Below are 19776 nucleotides of genomic sequence, written 5' to 3'. Positions count from 1 at the left end.
CAGGATGAGCATATGCTTTTTACCCGACCTGCTTGACGTGCCATCCCTCAGCATGCATCTGGCACAGTAAATCTCCTGCTGTGTGCAACATGAGTGAAAAGGCCCCTGATATTTTCCAGACCTAAGTTGTTCTTATAACTTACTTCAATACATTATCTTATGGTGGTAAATAAGAATTTTTGCTAGACTTAATTTTTGAATTGATCCAAGTATCAATACATGAAGTCTTAATAGGCCTACCGCTTATTATTAGAGACTTACGGGTCCCAGCAGACATTGGACATCACAGGCAGGGTACATCCTGCATGGTCCAGTCAATCATAGGGCTAACACGTGGTGATAAATAACCAATTACGCTCACTTTTAAGTCCAGGAGCATATAAGAGTTACCAATTAACCAAACTTGCATGTCTTTGGACATTGTATGTTCTTTTTGTGTTTTTTGTTTTTATTTACAAAACAATAACACGTTTAAGATATTCCTAAAATAAATGTTGTCTTGGTCCATATACAGTCACTATATTAAAAATCACAAAATTCTATGCATTCTACATTCTACCTTTATATATGGGATTTATTTTGAGTAGTTTTGTTTTGTTGTGGGCCAACTGCAATAAATAAAAGGCAGTAGCCTATGTAAGAGAAGAACTTCAAACTTTTTTTTTATGACCTTACAGGGGAAAGTTGAGATGACAGGAAAACAGAAGGCAGAATGGGGAATAATATGGAATATAGCCTGGCTGGAATCGAACCCAGGAACATTGCGATTACAGATTATGTTTTGTTATGTATATACATATATATTATTATTATTGTTATTATTATTGTTATGATGTCCTGAGAGTGATATCACAGGAGCTCTATTATTGCCCTGTCATCACTCAAGTTTAGAGTTCTTCTGACCAACGATCTAGTCAGATATTGAATGCTTTGTATTGGACGTCAAAAATTGGACTAGTACACATAATTAAAATGTATTTTTCCTTGTAATATAATAAAAAATTACCTCTTTTTTTTACCAGAGTAAGATTACACAAAGAGCAACAAAATCTTTCCAGTTTAATTAGACTTTTATTAAAACGTACAGAGCACACATCAGATTAACCTGAGTAAACCCCCACAAAAATATAACAATTTTTACCCTTGTGAATTTCAATGACAATATCAAACCAAAGAAATGTTAACCAAAGTACCCATTGTAAGAATTTGAAGTTCACTTGAGCACATTTTTACCAATATATAAAATGCCATGTAGCTGTAGGCTGTTAGTAATGTCAATGTAGATAGTAATGTCAATCAATTTAATCATACCAGTAAAGTTTTATTGAATATGCATAAGAAAATAAATATATAGTGCATTTAGGAAGCATGGTTAAAGTAAAAAATAATGCCAAGTCACCGTAGTATTAAAGTCAGAATGAAGGTGCAGCAAAACACAAGGTTTTAAACAAAAAGTTGAAAAAGAGGAAATATTGAAGAATCAAACCAAAAATACACCTTTTAGCATGTTTGTTTTCACTTGTTTTGCCCCGACACCATTACACCAAATTCCTGGATGGAGATTTCTTTGTTGTTGTACTGCTGAAGCTCTCGATTTGTGATGTGGCCGAGACGCAACGCATCATCGATGGAGAACTTTTTCCCAGATTTTCTGTCATGAAGAACTGAGGATTCTCCTTTGGGGCCCTTGACTGTGATCTCCTCCCAGTCACACTCCTGACTCTGCAGGTTGACAAACATCTTCCAGTCGATCAGCCCTAGTTTGTAGGCCTCCTCTGGACGCATCTCTTTGCCTGTATCCGGGTCAATGACAACAATAGACCTACGGAGGTGACTCTCCCTCTGTTCCCTCTTCATTCTCACTGCCGACAGGTTCTTTTGAAGCTTCTCAATCTCGTCATCCTTCTGGGAGGTTATGCTTCTCAGCTCTCCTAGTTCCCTCTGTAGGGAATCAAGTCTCAACTCAAGGTTTTTCCCATCCTCCCTTGGAGCGGATTCAGTGATAAGCCTAGTCTCTTTGCTGGTGATATCAATCTCAGACCGAAGCTTGCGGATGTCATTCTGCAGCCTTTGGTTTTCTTGCTGCAGTCGACTACTTTCATCACGGATGTAGTCCAGTTCTTTAGATGACTTGGTGTTGGAGAACTCCATATCGGAGAACCTTGAAGTTAGGGTGGCCAACTCCTGGTCCAGATCTCGCCTTCTTCTTTTCTCATCCTCCAGAGTTCTCCTTAGGTTATCAATCTCAATTTCAGCCTCTGGATCCTTCTCAACTTGGACTTTCTCAGTGCGGACAACTCTTTCCTTAACATCGATCTTCTCTAGGGTAAGCTGCTGCTGGATGAGAGCATTCAATTCTTTCTCGAGCAGAGTGCGTTTGTGCCTCTCTTCATCAAGCTGTAGTCTGAGGATGGAGTGTTCCTTTTCCTGTTGTGGATCCTGTTGCAGGACTACCTTCTGTTTAACAGTGACTTTTTCACGGTTCTCTTTGTCGTGGATCTCCAGCTCATTAAGTCTGACGCGAAGCCTCTGGATCTCCAGTTCTGCATCGCGCCTTGCCCTTCGCTCACGCTCTAGTTCTTCCAGTTGCAGATCCAAGTCAGTCTTCTGTCTCTGCAGTTGGTAGAGCTCATTTTTTAGGCTCTCCTTTTGTTTCTGCTCATTGCCGATGTTTTGTGAGAAGGAGTCGCACTCTGACCTGAGGAGAGGATCTTCTTCCATCTTGACCACCTCTTGCTGAACAACTTTCTCACGGATCTGGGACAGTTCCATTTTCCTCAGTCTGATTTTCTCTTCTTGGGCTGAACGGTCTCTCTCAAGGTCGAGGCGTTTCTTCTGTTCATCAGCCAGTTTCCTTTTGAGAGTTTCAATTTCCTCCTTCGTCTTGGGGTCTTCTCTGTACTGCAACACTTCATTGACCACCTCTTTAGTCTGCACTTGGGGTTTAGTGTCCCTCCATCTATCAATTTCAAGACGAAGTTGGCGAGTTTCCATCTCAGATTTCTCGGTCTGGTGGGTTTTATCTACGATCTCATTGCGAAGTCTTTCCAGTTCTCTTTCAGTCTGTGGATCGGTCTTGTATTTGATGACTTCTTTGATGATCTCTTTAACCTCCACTTGAGGTCCTCTGTTCCTCAGCATTGTCAACTCATCCTGCAGGGATCTAAGCTGGAGCTCTGCATCTTTATAGCGCCTTTGGTGCTCTACAAGTTCAAGTCGGAGATTGGCTACCTCATTCTCAGCCTTGGGGTCAGGGCGAACTATCTCGCGCATCTTCTCCTGAATAACCACCTTGGACTTCTCCTCTTCTAGGCTGGTAATTTTCCTCTGGAGATCAGCCCTTTCTCTCTGTGATGATCTTCGCTTGGCCTTCTCATCTTCATACTGCCTCCTGAGGTTTTCTACCTCCCTTTCAAAGACAACATCTTTCTCTACTTTCAGCACCTCCTTGATAGAAATTTTCTCCTCTGCCATTGCTTTCTCCTTCTCCATCCTTCGTAGCTTCTCCTGAAGAAATTGTAGTTCATCCTCCAGCTGCTTCCTGCCATCCATTTCCTTTTGCTTCCTGTCAAGGAGCACCCTGTACTCTGTTTCGAGTTGGGGATCATTTTGGACTTTGATCACCTCCTCCTCAGTAATAACCTCCTGTTCCTTGTTCTTCTCTTCAGCCAGGAGTGTTATCTGCTTCTGTATCTGAATGAGCTCATTGTCTTTCATCAACTTCTGCCTTCTTAGCTCATCTAGCTCCTCCCGAAGCTTGCGCACCTCCTCTTCCTGACCACGGTCTCTCTCTATACGCAGGACCTCCTTCACTGTGTACTGCTGTGCCCCTTCTTTGACCTCAGTCTCAAGGCCACGCAGCTTCAACTTGAGCACCTCAAGGTCATTTACCAGGACATGAGTAGTGCGGCGCTCCTCTGAGAGTTTCTGCTGTACCTTATGGACTTCTTCATCCAGTTGGGGGTCAGGAACCTTTTTAATCAGCTCTTTTTTGACAATTGTGTCCTGGGGCTTCTGTCCTTCAAGGACATAGATATCAGTCTGGATAGTCTCAATTTCTTTCTCCAGCTGCTCCCTCCTCTGGGTTTCATCTTCAAGCTGCTTCCTGATTCTCCAAGGCTCTTCTCCCTGGGCAGATGCATTGACTGACTGGACATTTGTTGCCTGGATCATAGGGGTCTCCGGTTGCTATAGAAAAAAAACGTTATTGTTGTTGTTATTCAATGTCATTTTTATACAATTATTATCATTCTTATCATCATCCTGTAAAAAATATTTCACCTGGTTGAGAAGACTCTGGGCAAACTCCAGATTCTGCAGCCTTTGCCTGTTCACAGCATTCACCTCAGTAAACTTAGCCTCAATGGCAGCTTCCTGTACACATTTAAATAACATGTCAAGTTATATTAGTCTTGTCATAAGTGAAGAAAAAAAGATTAGAGAAAAACTGAAAACCTTTATGTTTATGTGAGTGAACATAAATGTGTCTGTTTTCTAGATTCTAGAGCAAGTGGGAGCACCTCTTACTTATCAGTCCCACAAAATGAAAACAAAAAAAAACTGTAGATAAACATGGATATCTGACTGAATGAACTTAATGGGTCAAAAGTAATGTGAGACTAGAAAGCTCCCAAGAGCCACTAAAGGCTGTGTACCTGTTTTTTTAATTTTTATTTGGCATATGTTATTGAGCCACCTGGTGGAACGCATGGATAAAAAACAAGTTTTATGTCTTTGCTGTGTACTGTCAAAAAACAACTTATTTCACTACTGTCAAGTATAGAAAGTACAAAGTTTTTTTTTATTTCATGAAAGTTTTGCTGATGTGCCTCACCTCGGCCTTGACTGTTAATGCAGGTGATTCCAGTCTGCTTCTTTTGTATGTTTGAGGCACAAGTCCATCCTCAAGGTCAAGGATAGATCTAAACTTCTCAGTTTCATTCTCGTAGTCCTATAAAGGAGAACCGGTAATAAAAACCATTATCTTATTGAATTGCCTCAAATTAAAGGTAGTGATATGGGACAAATCTATGCAGATATTCTGCGTAGACAGACTTACTTTGACAGCTTGTTGGTAGAGCTGGGCATTTTTGGAGACATTGTTTAAGTCAGACTCCTTTCTTGCAATATCGGAGAGCAGGTTCTGTAGTGAACAGATAGGTTGTTATTCTCTTTTTCCAGCAACACTGACAGATTTTTCTTCTACACCAGAAAATAGGCAGAGTATGAATTGCCCTAATGCTCATGTCTTACCCTCTGATTCTTTAGCTTGGTCTCCACTTGTCTTGTGTCATCAGTTTCACGGGGATCATAATTTGGGACACGAGACAACCAGCTGTTCAGATTGTCATAATCATTGCGGTAATTGTTGTAAGACATCTTTGCTCTCTGCAAGCTCTGAGACCTGCAACACAGTGAAAGAGACCATTATGAAGTGTTTTTGTGATGTGACTATTTCTTCCAACTTTTATTGATTCACAAATCCAAGTGGATTAATCCAATCCCTGTTTATTTATGAATTTATTATCCCCATTCTAATGTACTGGACCATTCTATATGCCACTCTTCCAGTCTCATTCATAACAGCTTTGTTTACACCCCTTACACACTGTCCCTCTCAGAAGAGGAAGTCATGCAGTACAGTTTTGAGTGAGCTGGATAGTATTACACTCTTTAAGGTGCTTGATCAAATTGCTGAACAGTAATTAAGTTGGGATGGATAGTATTACATGTTTAATTGTTTTCTCTTGCCTGTTCTCAGAAACATGTTTTGAAACTACCATGAACTCTTTCCAGCATTTTGTTTATGTCCTTGGCAGTTTGTGCAGATACATACATTGCAGTATCATAAGCAGAGACAGCCTTGCATCAACATTTGATCTTTGAAAAAATGGAATAAAAGAGAGGTTGTATACCACTGCCCTGAAGAATACCGCACTGCAGTTATTGAATATTTGACAGAGTACAATTAAACAAAACACACTCTTCTCTCTTGGATAATTAACTTTTCATCCAGTTGAGAAACAAAGTTTCTAATTCATATGCAGATTGTTTGACATGTAGTTGCTAATGATTTATTAAGACCACAATCTGCACTGAAGTTGAGCTGTGTGGTACCCACTCTAAACTTTAAAAAAATGTACATGTCCTGACCCTCTTACCTAGTGTCGATCTGCCTGTTGAGGTTGTTGAAGCGTTTATTGAGCTTCTGGACGTCCGCTTCTTGCCTCTCAATGTCTGGGCAGTGCTCATGGAATTTGGTGGTCATGTCGTCGCAGCTGCCTTTGGCTAAACGCAGGTTCTGCTCTGTCTCAGCAATAACAGATCTCTTGGACCTCAGGTCTGATCCAACATCCTACCAGAGTAGGAAGGGAGAAGTCAGAAGTGTGGGGAGACTTTCTCCCTAAGTAGAATTTTCTCCCTTGCATCTAACAGTTTCTTAATTTTAAAATGCAAGCGATAATTCCTCACATCTCAAACAGTATATTTGGGGTTAAAGGCACCCCTCTTTTACTTTTATACACAGGGGACATTGCTCTATGAATTTGTTAAGGGCCCCCTTTGACCCCCCCAATTGTCACTTGGCCCCGAGTTTGTTTTGTGTCAATGAATGTGTGTCAATCTGTCTATATTTAATTCAAGTTATTTAATTCAACTAAAATAATTCAATTCTTCTTTTGAATTTTGCTCTGCTAAAATAAGTTTAAAAAAGTGCTATCTTTGGTTGTCAGAGGCCTTTAATAAGTCTGTTCAATCATTTCACTTTGACTGAAATAAAATGATTAGATGGCTTACCTGTCTGTCTACCTACCTGCCTGCCTACCTGAGTCTATGAACTAATTGTGCTCATTGAGTGGACTCTTTATAAAATCTAAAGATATCAAGCTTTTCACACAAGAATGCCAGAGAAGGAAGTTTGTCACAGTTAGTGAAGACAATAATCTGCTGCACTTTTCTCCTCAACACTCTATACTGGACTTGTCCTACACCTAAAGTGACACATGCAGTTTTGGGGGAGTAGCTTTGACATTTTTCCGGTTGTATGTATCCTTTTTAATTCTGGTATCTGCCTGTTCATTTGCATACATGTATGTCCTTGTGTGCTACATCAGTCAAGATCGAGGCATGCTGATCATTGAATTGCTCCATACCAGTAACATAGTGGGAAATTAGAATTTGTGCCAAAGAATAAGAAAGCCATCTTACAGCAAGTTCTCGCTGAGTCTTCTCAAGTGATGATATGTCAGCTGGAGCAACCTCCTCCCTGGCTAGCTTATTCTCATAGGTGGACAGTAAGGTCTTTCCATTTTGAAGGGAAGTCTCCAATTGGTTGGAATTCTTCAGCCTGAATGTGCAATTATTAGGTTAGTAGAAATGCATGTCATTTAAACAAACTTGATTTAAAGCAAATTAAAGTAGATTGAAAAATGATTTAGAAACAGAAAAGCTTGAGAAATACAGCATTCAAAGCAATCACATCTACCACAGATGATGAAACGCCATGTATACTGTATATCAGCTCCCTTACTTGTCCTGAGAAACCTGAAGAAGCTGCTCAATCTTGGTGTACTTCTTGTTGGTGTCATCCACCTTACTGTAGAGTTGAGGAGCACTTGCACAATTGGGGTTTGAGACCAAGAAGTTCTTTGCTTCCTGTACTTTAGAGGACTTCTCTGGCTCAATTTTACTGACAGCAGATGCAATGTCCTGAAGGGAAATGTATGGGTCAGTGAGTTGCAAAATGCATAAATACATTGTCTTTTAGTTTTTGAGCTTAATTAAGAGAAACAGGGGTTGTGTAAACACTGGTTCAATCCAACAACCAAATGAAGTGGAAGGCATTACCCTCATATCCTGCAGGCGGTCAGCGCTGTCCTGCAGAGGCCTATTCTGCTCCAATGGCGGGCGCACTCGGGCATAAATGGCCTTCTCTTGTTTGTCCAGATTACTCACGACCTTATCCAGACCGGCCATCAGCTGGCGGCACTGCTGCTCTTCCTTGTCTGAGGTCACACCCAGTCACATACAATATGATTAGCATCATCATTTGACTTTATCTATATTCTACATATGATTTCCTATGAAATCTTTGTTTGAAGCCCAGCACCTAATTGTTTAGTTTCATGTCGAATTTAAGAGACTTCATGCAAACCTTTCATAGCTGAATGAAAGCATGGTATCAGAAGAATATTGAGATCATGAAAGTAGATTTTGACACAGATAGAGCCACACAATTTAGCAATAAGCACATGTGCATATACAGCAGAATGTAATGCCTCCTGTACCTGTAGCAGGGCCAGCCCCACTCTGCTTCTTCAGCTCATCGAAGCGTTTCAGCAGAGTTCCCTTACTGCTTGCCATCTTCTGCTTGACAGCTTTTTGCTGACCAGCCAGGCTGCAAGCACACAATATAACTTACTGTTACAGCTGCATTGGGATAATGCAATCACGTTTGTCATCAAGTAAATGTTTCTGTACAGATTTTCATACACACTCACTTGTCAGAGGTGGCAACTGCCTCTGGGTCGGTGGGGGGGATTATGAAGCAGACAGCAGGGGCAGTAAGTTTACGTCCAGCTACGTCCTTTACATCCCATTTATTCCCATTGTTCCGGAGCAGAGTGTACTTCTCCCCACGCAAGATCTGTCCCTGTACATGTGCAACAAATACAATTGAAAAAAATATTCTTTAAAATCACCACAGTTGAGACACAAAAACACATAGCTTTCATTAAAAAGCTCGCAGCTAGTTTGTAGTTAGTACAGTAAATTAAATTTCAAATGAATACTAAAATGTATTCATTCATTTCAGAGCTCTGAAAGCCTTTTTAAGTTGCAGTTCCATTTAAAAACTCAGTTATGACTCATGCATGCCGACTGTCGTGACGAAGGCAAGGTAGAGACCAGGGCTGGGATGCTTATTACTATCATGATCCTGATTTGATACCTATTGTGATTCTTAGGTATTGAGATTAAATATTATGATTTAATAGGTTTTTTTGTTTGTTTTCTAAACACCAAACCATGGGGAAAATTCAGATCATACACTTCTAGACTATCTATCATGAGTCATATTTGCTAAAGCAATGCACATCTCGGGGCGGCTGTGGCACAGTGGTAGAGTCGGTCGTCTTTCAATCGGAAGGTCAGAGGTTCGATCCCCAGCTCCGTTGGGCTACATGTCGAAGTGTCCCTGGGCAAGACACTGAACCCCAAATTGAATGTGGTATCTGATTGACAGTTGGGCAATTTACTTAGCAGCCTCTGCCATCAGTGTGTGAATGGGTGAATGTGATATGTAGTGTAAAAGCAGCTTTGAGTGGTCGCAAAGACTAGAAAAGCGCTATATAAGTACAGTCCATTTACATCCCATGTCAGTCAGTCTCTTACAATAAAAGGAGAGTGGATGTTTTCATACTGAACAAAAGCCTTCGTACTAAAAATCAGTGTTTTCTCTGACCCTCTTATGTGGATGCAGCACATCAGGAGAGGCTGCTAGCCTACAAGCTGCTGTTCACATAGACCAGATCATGTATTTTCAGTGCTCTACTGCTTGTAATGGTTAAGATTCCTGCAGTGTTCATCGTTCACAAGGTTTTGTTTTTACCAGGGCCCAACAAACAAGTCTGTGATGAAACAAGTCTTTTAGTGGCAACTTTAACGTTGCAGCTTAGGCACAAGGGACTTGGTTTGCCTGTGGGGAGAATAAACATTAAGTGCAATAATGTAATGGCAACTACACTCTAATATCAGCTTTCAACATATACTACATACCTCATCTGTGTCAAACTCGCACAGAGCCTCAATGGGCAGCAGCTTCTGGGGGGTTTCCCGGCGGTACCTCAAGGGCAAAATTTGCAGACTGCGCTTCTGAAGAGCCTGGACACGTTCATCAAAGTTTTCCATGGCTTTGGACTGGTCCTGTGGATACACACACACACAAGCACACATATTGAAGGAAGCATGTTATCCAGTGTTGTAGAAAGAGTCAGTGGTATAATCAGAGTTGTGGTACAGTTGAAGGTATAAATCAATGTTCAGATAAAGAAATGCTCACATCCATCTCCCTGATAAGACCCTCCATCTGATACACATCTTTGAACTCTGGGTTGTACTTCTGGTTGACTTCTGTATCCAGCCGCCTGAGTAGGTCCTGAGTGTCACGCGCCTCTTTGTGGTACTGGACAAAAACACAGATACACAAAGACACTGATGAGCTTTACAAGTTGAAAAGGGAGTATGTCATATCCAGGTTAAAATTATGTGATTGCCTAGCCCTCTATTACTAACCTTGTGGTACTCATCCATGTGTTTGAGGTGGTTTTCCTCACAGATGAGCAGGTTCAGGTACTCCTTCCAGTCAGCATGTACTGCCTCCATATGAGCCTGACAAAAACAAATGTATGTGGGCATTTGATTAGAAAAAACAAAGTTTAAAGTACATTCAAACAAGTTAATCAAAGTGTTGTATAATTCTCAAGTGGCAAACGTGTTATCGGCATAGCATCAAAAGAAAATGTTAATGAATGAGTAGTCTAAGAGGAAGCATTGACAAGGGACAAAAGAAAGGACCCCAAGTGGCACTATATGCTTCAAGATGCCCAGATATTTATTTGGCAAAAAGTTTAAGTAAAGATTAAAAGAAAACAATTATCTGTTTGAGCCTGTACCTCAATCACATTCTTCCCTGGATGGTCAGAAACAACCAGCTTGTCCCCATCATCATTCAGCTTGGTGACAGTGGCCTCTTTAGTCTCCAAACATTTACTGATAAAGTTCTGTTGGAGCAAGACAGATGTGATAAGATTTGTGATAATATTCTATGTACTTTTTTTCAATGCGCAGCTTTTGTGTTTGGCCATCAGCTACCTCATACTGCTTCTGACGGGAAGGGTAGTCAAGGTTGGTGTCGCTCCAGTCATAGTTGATCCTCTCTTCAGCCTGCTGGTCCATCCAGTACAGCTCATTAGTGCAGCGCTGCATGTAGTCCCGTAAGCTCAGCAAGTTGCGTTGCCTAGCACTGGAACTAGCCTAACAGAGGGAAGGAAAAACTTAACAACAAGCAGATACCTTGATAACTTGGATTCCTTGAAATATAGTGCGCTAAGCTAAATTAATAATTCAACTTCAATTTATTTGGATGTAAATATTAAGGGAAAAAACAAAAAAAAATAAGATTATTTTTAAGTAAGTAAAACTTTGGAATTGAAGTAAAAGTCCTATTTAGAGGATCTTCTTAAAATGGCTTAAAAGCAGGCTGGTAATGAGGGATGAAGAGGGTCTTTGTATTTGGAAATGTATATTTGTCTGTATGGATTAATTACCAGCAGTTTGTTGTATTTCAACTGGAGGCCACTGACATATTCCTGTAGGAACAGAAAAGAGAGAGACAAAAGACAAGCCAGAGAATGGGCCAGTGAGAAATGTAGCAAACTTTTGCTTTTGCACACCACTGAAAATGCTTAATCTCATAAAGTTCTTCCTCTAGTTTTTTGTTTTTACCCTGTCTCCACCGCTGGAAATGTGAGGAGCAAGAGCCTCCACCTCGCTGTGGAAGATGTTGTGTTCTTCCACTTCATTCTCCACGGATGGCAGGTCCTGGCCAAAGCCTTTGTTGTTCAGGTTGTCCTGGGCAAGGAGACAAAACAGTAAGCTTTACATTACTCTCAAACATATTAACAGTTTGGTCTGACTACAACTAAAAAGAAACAAACAAAAAAAAAAGATTTGACTTGAGGCAGGATGAAATGGTTTAGTTGTTCAAATACTTCCAAAGTCAAGAAATACTTGTCGAAATGATTATTCCAAATGGCCAAGTAGAATATATAGAGAGGCAAATATTTGTTCATTACATAACAGCTACTTTTCACATTTGGACCTAATGCCAACTGATCAGGTTTCTGATAATACCCCTTATGTCCTCGGATTGAACCAGTTGTCTTGTAGCTTGGTAATGTTAATTTATTCAACATGCATTAATTGACTTTAGCCACTTGGTGGCAGCAAAACAAGCTGAAGTCACAACATCTGATTGCAGTTATTCACATGGAACTCTGTTTTATCCAACTATGCGAGGTAGTAGTGGGTTTGTCCTTTTCTGAAAATTGATGCCATCTGCTGCTTGATATGCGCTAAGACAACAAGATGAATTGCAACATCCTCAATTTCAGGGTGTTGGGGACATTAGTTGCATCTCTTCTGTCACATTTTCCTGTCATCTCTCAAATATCACTTTCTATTGAAGGCAAAATGCCCCAAAATAAACTCAATGAATCGATATTACCTTTATTACATATTCAAACAGGTGAAAAATACAAGAACAAAATACAACATTTAAGCGTTACCTTAAGCCGTTCTTGTTTCCTTATTAATATACATTTCTAACATCAGTTTGGCATCAGGTTTCATTTAATGTTTCTACATGAATTGCCCATGAGTACTGGCAGTAACTTAAGACCTGATCAAGACCTAGACTGTTTTGTAAATGACATTTGACCCAAGAGTCTTATCTACTGTAAAAATAACTGTGGTTGTAGTTGGTGCATTAAGTTTGCCAAAATATGTATACATTACATGAAAAATATATTAGAAAACATGTTACTTCACAAGAAAAATCATGATGTATTTTTACAAAATGCTTACTTCATCTATGCATTATACGGTTTCATAATTTACAACCAGAATCAACAACTCTTGACAGATTATAGACATTCATGTCATTTATGTGGCTCTCTGCTTCTTACCAGTTTCTCATCCATCATGTTGCCCCAGTTGATGCTGGGCTTCCCCTCAGTGCGGACCAGGTGGTAGATATGGGCATGGTCCTCTTTAAGCTTCATTACTCTCTCACGCAGCTGCCTCATGCTAAACACACACACACACACACACACACACAGACACAATATGATTCGTAATGTTTTTTGTAACACTTAATACAAAAGTAGTTTCAGTTTTTTCTTTATTTCCTATTCTAAACAAAGGCCTGATTTTGCTGCCATCAAAATAAATTTTATATTTGAGAATTTACAATATATATTGTCTGGCTTTTGTCATGTGCAGCTTTCTGACGCTATCATATATGACTTGTTTCAGATATTGTAGTTTTTGTATTTTATCATGTAGCATAATATAGGGTTTAAGCATTAGTAGAAGTTAAGGGGCTGAGTACTACTCACTCTTTTTCTATCATCTCAGCCTGTGGATGCTTGAGGCTCTTCGCCTTGACTGCCTCCTCATCCAAGCCATCGAGCAGCTCCAGACAGTTAAGGATTCTCTTGTTGGTGTCATCCTGGTACAGTGGCTGCTTCCCCTCATTGATCTTGCTCACATCCTACAGAACAAAAAAATTGTGAGAAATGTAAGAAAGGTGGCCACTATTTCATGTCAAACAGCAGCACACTAAACCCACAAGGTGAGGGTTTTTGCCTGAAGTTGCTTTTTTCCCTCCATTTTACCTACTGTCTAAAAAATAAAAGCATATTTTAACAATGAGTCAAGAGAACATTGTATGGAACTACGAGCCACTTTTAAAATATTCTGCTATTGAGTTGAAAGAAAAGGGAAACAGAAGTTAAAGTGTCTTCAATAATATGATATGTTTCAAAGTGGAAAGGAATATGCGGGATGGGTTTAGTCAACAACAAGAATTAAATGTATCCCTTGAAATTTGCTGCAAAATAAGATTTTGATGCTGTTGTGACTAAATGCAATTTGGAGCTTTCGAGAATATCCAGTCTTCCTCCACACACAACTTTCTAATTGTGTTGTTGGATCAGGGTTAAAAGTGTAAGGGATAAATAGAGGCTTTGGACCTCAACCACATTCTTTGGAAATGTAAACACACTAGTTTAATTACTGCATGTTATCTTCGAACAGAACAAGAACGAACATAGAAATCTCTCATGGATTACACCATTAAAACAAGACCCTTACACCAATTAATTATAATGGTGGCCTGTTAACCTCAATTTACCTGCATATTATTGTTTTTTTGGAGATCAGTCTGTATTACAATAGGCCTTTTAAAAACCTTATTTTATGGTAGTACCTTGTTAAGGTTCTGCTCGACGTCTGAGATGTAATTCTCCACTTTATCAGCATTCTTCTGCAACCTGTCAACCAGAGCGCCCAGCTCTGAGTGTGGAGCCCTGGAAGAAAAACACAAAGAGGTGAATTTGGATACTGTCTGTTATATCCACAAGTTGTCACTGTTTCCCTCCTTAATAACCAAAAGAGACATCATATCTATAACACGTCTTTAACTTTTAATGTCATACATACACGTTTGCCTGTAAAGCAGGTTGTTCTGACAGGATACTTCCGATTTGTATTTGTTCCAAATGGCTCAAGGCAAACTGAGTCTGAGCTACATGAGATATGAGATGTTGTCATACAGTACATAGGTCTACAAGAGTTTTATAGCTTTGAGCTAGTTTTATAGCCATTAATGACTTGACGAGCCATCATCGGAATGCTTCTATTTACTATTCTACCAATATGACCCAAATATTTTAGAGAATCATTTTAAGAATCATAAAGTAAACCACTGACAGACTTGGAACTGACTGATCTGACTCACAATAGTAACATGAAGCATGAACATAGACATAAAAATATATTGCAACACATACCCAAAAACATAGGATTTAATTTGTATGTAATCAATGAACAGTTTCCATGTTGTCACTGCTGTGCTCTCTGAGTTAAATGAACCAGGTAAGGCCACTGAACACACCCAAGCAGGTGTCAACACACAGCTTGAGTAAAGAAAACTAGCCCAGCAAGTCAAAGCCTCATATCTTGGATTGGACACACCTAGTCCAATCACCGTGACAACTATCACTCACCGTCATGTGTGCAAAAGTGCATGTTCAAGTGCTCAGGCTAAGCATGGTGCAACTCACTACATGGAGTGTGTACAGAGGTAATAGGGAGCAATGGAACCAACCATCTCTCAGATCACCAAAAATTTTTAAGGTCACTTACAAACAGATAGCACTACAGTAGTTGTTTAGAGAGTGGAGTGTTTTATACTAGCTTTCCCAACCACACTATTCCTTTTTAATAATCAACAAATGTTAAATATGAACTACAACAATGGCAATCGCAATCCTGGTCTTGTCTATGAAAAGTGGTATGTTGTGTGTGTGGGTGTGTCAATGAAAGACACGAAGCAAAGCAAAGCAAGAGTTCATGTCAATTCAAATCCACCGTCCATCTCTTGACACACACATGCACACCCAATCACATCTGTACACACGTTACATAACTCCTTAAATGCACACTGGACACAGACTTTAATTTCAACGCCCCTGCTGTTTTTGATATGAAACAATTTCAGGACAAGTTTGAACTTGCACATACTGTAAAGTTCTGCAGGAGCAGCTTGCACTTTATCTGTCAAGGCCCATCAAAATGAAAAACACCCCGAGGGACTTTCTGTCAGGTTAGAACATAAGCTAATGATACCAAACATGTACAGATCTCTTCAGTTGTTTTCACAGTTTGCCAAACTAACAATACCTTGTGATAGCAAAACACTCCTTTATAGACATCATGTGTTCTTCATTTCTTATTTTTTTTATTGCTTCTGCAAGACTCAATGCATGAGGCCAACAAGAACATTAGCTTGTTGTAAAATGTGACACATGTGACATTGCTTTACCTGTTATTAAATGGATAAAACAACTTGCTTTGCAGAACATGTATACAAAAAGGGAGAGATTTTTTTGTTCCAAAATTCTGATGAAAACTCACACTGCCTTGGTCTTTTGTGTGTTTAGATGTGACTGTGTTCATGTGGAGACAGCCTTATGTTACAAAACAAGGAGCATTGATCAGCAGTATTCTGGAAACCAAGACAATTCCCAGGATAGTACTTTTTAATAAGTGTTGTAAAATAATGTATTTTCTTCTCCAAATATGTTTTCCATTTTTCAGGGAGGCCCACTGGTTCCACTTCAGTGTTTTGAGTGTGGTAATGTTGATTCTGGGAAAGAACTGGCACTGGAGCATAAGTTTGAGAAACAAAAATCAGATGTTTACATAGGGAGAGGGTCAAATTGAAACCAGAAAGCTTCAGCACTATGTCATAGAGGGTGTGGAGCGCTGCTGCTGTCAGTGAGCATCACAGCGAACCCCTGAGCCTCTGTATCAGCTGCCTGCTCTGCCTCCATTTTGCAAATAAAAAGGACAGATTATGGAACAACTGGCCTTTTGCCACTGACATTAAAAAGATCCCACCCCTCCTAAATAATAGCAAGAAAAGAGAAAGTAGAGCCTGAGCAAAACATCTGCAGCAACATGGCCGTGTCAGATTATCCCACTTGCCTAGTGTTATCAGTCCAGCAGAGCATGCCCCTACTCTCAAGTTTGCAACACTCTCTGCCCTTTCTGCAGCATTTCTCACAGAGCATAACAGCTGAGCTCTACTATAAGGTTAAATATTGTATTATAATGCTTAATAACAATATTTGTTTTAAATCCCCAGCTCTGGGGTTCTGACTGTTGATTTTGTGCTTCAACTTGAAGCTGTCATTAGGCTGGCTTACGCTGACAGCTTGCCAGGTACAAGCTTAGTTCTCTCTCTTTTTTTTTTTTTTTTTTAACATGAACCAACCAAAACCTGAATAAAAAGAACAGCATGAGGAGATTGAAAAAGGGTGGAGCTGCATTATTGAGATTCCAACACTGTCTGTTTGTGGTTATCATGGAATAGAAGTACGATAATGACTTATCTATACTTTGGCATCTTCATTGACTCCTGATGAGTAAAAACCAATAATAGCGACACAAATGAAAAGCAATCAATAGTTAAGTATGGACTAGTTCAACTGAGGGCCTTCAAATATATCCAATGCCAGTGCACAGCAAAGTACAAAGACCATAAAGAGTAAAGGTCCAATGAAGGAAAAAAAGGACATTCCTTTGCTTTTGACGGCAGGTGTGACAGTGGCAAGACCACACCTTACACGAAAGATTATGATGTGAAAAACAGATTAGTGAATCTTTTGGTACTCAACGCCAAAGGGTGTTATGATTGAGGCCCCTTACCCCCTGATACCTGTTGAGTGACAGGGAGAATTATGCTCTCTTTTGCCTTTAAAGGCATTCCTCCTGCTTGTTGAAGAAGAGACATTTGGTTGAAATGAGCAAGCCAGGGAAAATGATCAATAAACAAACTACAGCCTCAACATATGAACTTCATCATTTCCAGGGTGGGACTACTCAAGCAGTTTGAAGACTCAAATTGATCAGCAGAGGGCTTGGTGCAGTGACATTGTGGGAGAGGCTGCTAAAGAATCCTCACACATTGTCTTTCATTGAACAGCAGAATACTTATCGAACCAGTTACTACCACTTTACTGCACTGCCTATCAACCACACCCTAACTTGAGTTAAAGCACACGTTGTACAACCTAATTTACAACTTTTCAGTGCATGCAAACACAGGTCATTTTAAGCACACTAAATTCCTTTTAAACATTCTATTATCTATAATCATCGCCAGAAATGATAGTTTCACTTGGCAAACAGTCAACCTTTAGTCATTTGTATGCAGCAAGTGAGTCTGCGATAGGGAACGCCTCGTTCTCTTGTTGCAAGAGCAGATTTTGGACCATACTCCGTCAAGAAAAATAAAAATGAAGTCACATGTTCGCTTACTTGCCATTAGGCTATTAATATAAAACGTATGGAGTTTTCATCAATGAATCATTACACACTATTCTTTATACCCATCACCGTTGAATTTGATGGAAGAAGATCGTACAGAACAATGATAAAACATAATGATAACATGATACAGATTTAATAGGCCTAAAAAAAATTTCAATGACGAGAGACTGAAGGACAGAGTAAAGTTGGTAGTAGGCTACACGTATAAGTCACTGATCAAGGTACGTAACTTCGGCGCGAGGCAAGGTGACTTTAAAGTCGTTTTAAATGGTGTTTGACATTATACAGGTGCACTAAAGAATTGGCCAACAACAGAACCGTTCCGTAGGATTCAAAAACACAGCAAATGTGTCCAGAAAACGCCATGACTAGTTTTAAGAGTCTCCTACTTACGTTGGTTTTGGTTGCGTTATAGGGGTGGACTTGGTCCTTTTCTTGAACATGGTGACAGATCACCTGTCAGCAGCCGCCGACGACAAAGCAATCCCAGGAAGACAGGTGACCCTCAGTTGCGTGTGTGTGCGTGCGTGTCCTCTATTCGTCCCGATCCTCCCTGTGTGTGGGCTATGGTCTGTCAGATATGTTCACACAGCCTTCTTAATGTCGGAGCTTCCCCTCGCGTGGGCTACCAGTAGCACTGGACTCATGATCTGGAACATTCACTTTTAGATTTCGCATCGAGGCTGCCTACCTGTTAGCCAGCAGAAGACAGGAGGGGCCACAGAGCCAGGCCCCGCCCTCTAGCATTGCTCCTAGGAATTCACAGGCAAACACACATACTATTCAGGCAAATATACATACTGTATCAGGATGACACCATACATACATACATACATACATAATAAAAGGTGTCTGTGTGCCTGGAAAAAAACTTTTGCTTCTAACAGTAAAAGTGTTTTGTTTTTTTTACATGCTAGTGTGTTGTTGTGTAACTAGTGACTGGTAGACTTATTAGCATTATAGATTGTAAAACTGCTAATATTAAAAGTATTAAACAATGTTAGATTTTATTAAGATCGGATAAACTATGAAATCCATCGACCAACATGGGTACGCCCTCATCAGTCTCTCTCTCGCTCACTCGCTCTGTGTATGTGTGTGTGCGTGTAGGTGGATGGGTGGGTGAGCTGCTTTGTAGCTGAGGGTGTGGCAGCAAGATCTACACTGACTTAACCAGTCAGACTGAATTGTGTCCTTTTATTTGAATGTTGTCTGTGTCTTTCCATGTGTGTGTATCTCTCTCAGTGTTAGGTGTGTTACTGTGATATTAAGTCTCTTCACAGGATGTCCAGGTGAACTAGACCTCTAACTGAAGTAAGGGGGCTTCAAACTAGACAACACATCAACAAAACTTGGCAGTGCCCTGACATTACATTTTAATGTTCTATTAATGAGACTTAGAAGATAATTTTTGTATTAAACAACTATTTGCTATGTAAACATGCATTGGAGTATTAGTGCCCTGAGCAGAGAATGAAGTCACACCCTCTGTGTGTGATGTGATCCGAGCTTCTCTATTCTTTGTTTTCTTTTGTGTGTGCATGATAGTGCACGTGTCCCTCCCTGTGACACTGCTGGCCCTCCTTGGGTTTATTAAAGGCAGGTTAGGTAGCTTATGTTTTGTTGTGTTTGTTGCGCTTTTGTTCACATTCCAACAAAATCAATAGATGAAATGCTCCGGAAAAATGTGTCTGTGGCAGTCACAGGCATGTAATAAGTCAAACATAGGATGAGCACCCTACCTGCCTGTCTACCAACCTACATACCTATCTACTTATTGTGCATTAAGATTTCCACAAGCTGAAGCTAATGAGCTAGTTTCATAAGACTTACAGAGAAAGGTAGTTTGATGTGATTAATGGAGCTATCGATGTGATCCGCTCCCGTTTTAAGACAAAAAGATGTGTTTTTAAATTGCTGGCTTTGTGGTTGCACTCTTAAGCTTTATTCAAGGGAGAACTTTAGCAATTAATTATTGTACTTCCACAAAGAGGAGGAACTCACAAGAGGCAGATTCCAAAACAACTGGTCAAAATTGAATAAACAAGGCTGAGATATCTCAACTTTTAGTCCCTATGAGTCAAGCTCCAAATGAACTGG

The 19776-nt window shown here is 40.0% G+C and overlaps 1 protein-coding gene across 1 annotated transcript; it reads right to left on the bottom strand.

Moving 5' to 3' along the window:
- Nucleotides 1–1051: 1051 nt before the first annotated feature.
- ppl (periplakin) lies at nucleotides 1052–18326 on the bottom strand. The gene is made up of 22 exons (XM_069674056.1): nucleotides 18070–18326; nucleotides 14048–14147; nucleotides 13176–13330; nucleotides 12744–12864; nucleotides 11503–11628; nucleotides 11325–11366; nucleotides 10870–11031; nucleotides 10671–10778; nucleotides 10291–10386; nucleotides 10058–10180; nucleotides 9775–9921; nucleotides 8499–8650; nucleotides 8286–8395; nucleotides 7846–8003; nucleotides 7529–7707; nucleotides 7207–7345; nucleotides 6162–6355; nucleotides 5254–5404; nucleotides 5060–5143; nucleotides 4835–4951; nucleotides 4282–4374; nucleotides 1052–4188 (listed from the first exon to the last, which is right to left on the bottom strand). Exons 1-22 carry the CDS (start codon nucleotides 18117–18119, stop codon nucleotides 1516–1518), a joined length of 5280 nt encoding a protein of 1759 aa, XP_069530157.1. The 5' UTR covers nucleotides 18120–18326; the 3' UTR covers nucleotides 1052–1515.
- Nucleotides 18327–19776: the final 1450 nt, after the last annotated feature.

The sequence above is a fragment of the Semicossyphus pulcher genome, unplaced genomic scaffold (assembly GCF_022749685.1).
Source record: "Semicossyphus pulcher isolate SPU_LCO1_2020_fin unplaced genomic scaffold, fSemPul1.0.p SCAF_23, whole genome shotgun sequence".
Taxonomy (NCBI): Eukaryota; Metazoa; Chordata; class Actinopteri; order Labriformes; family Labridae; genus Semicossyphus; species Semicossyphus pulcher.
This window is presented reverse-complemented; position numbering and strand designations above follow the sequence as displayed.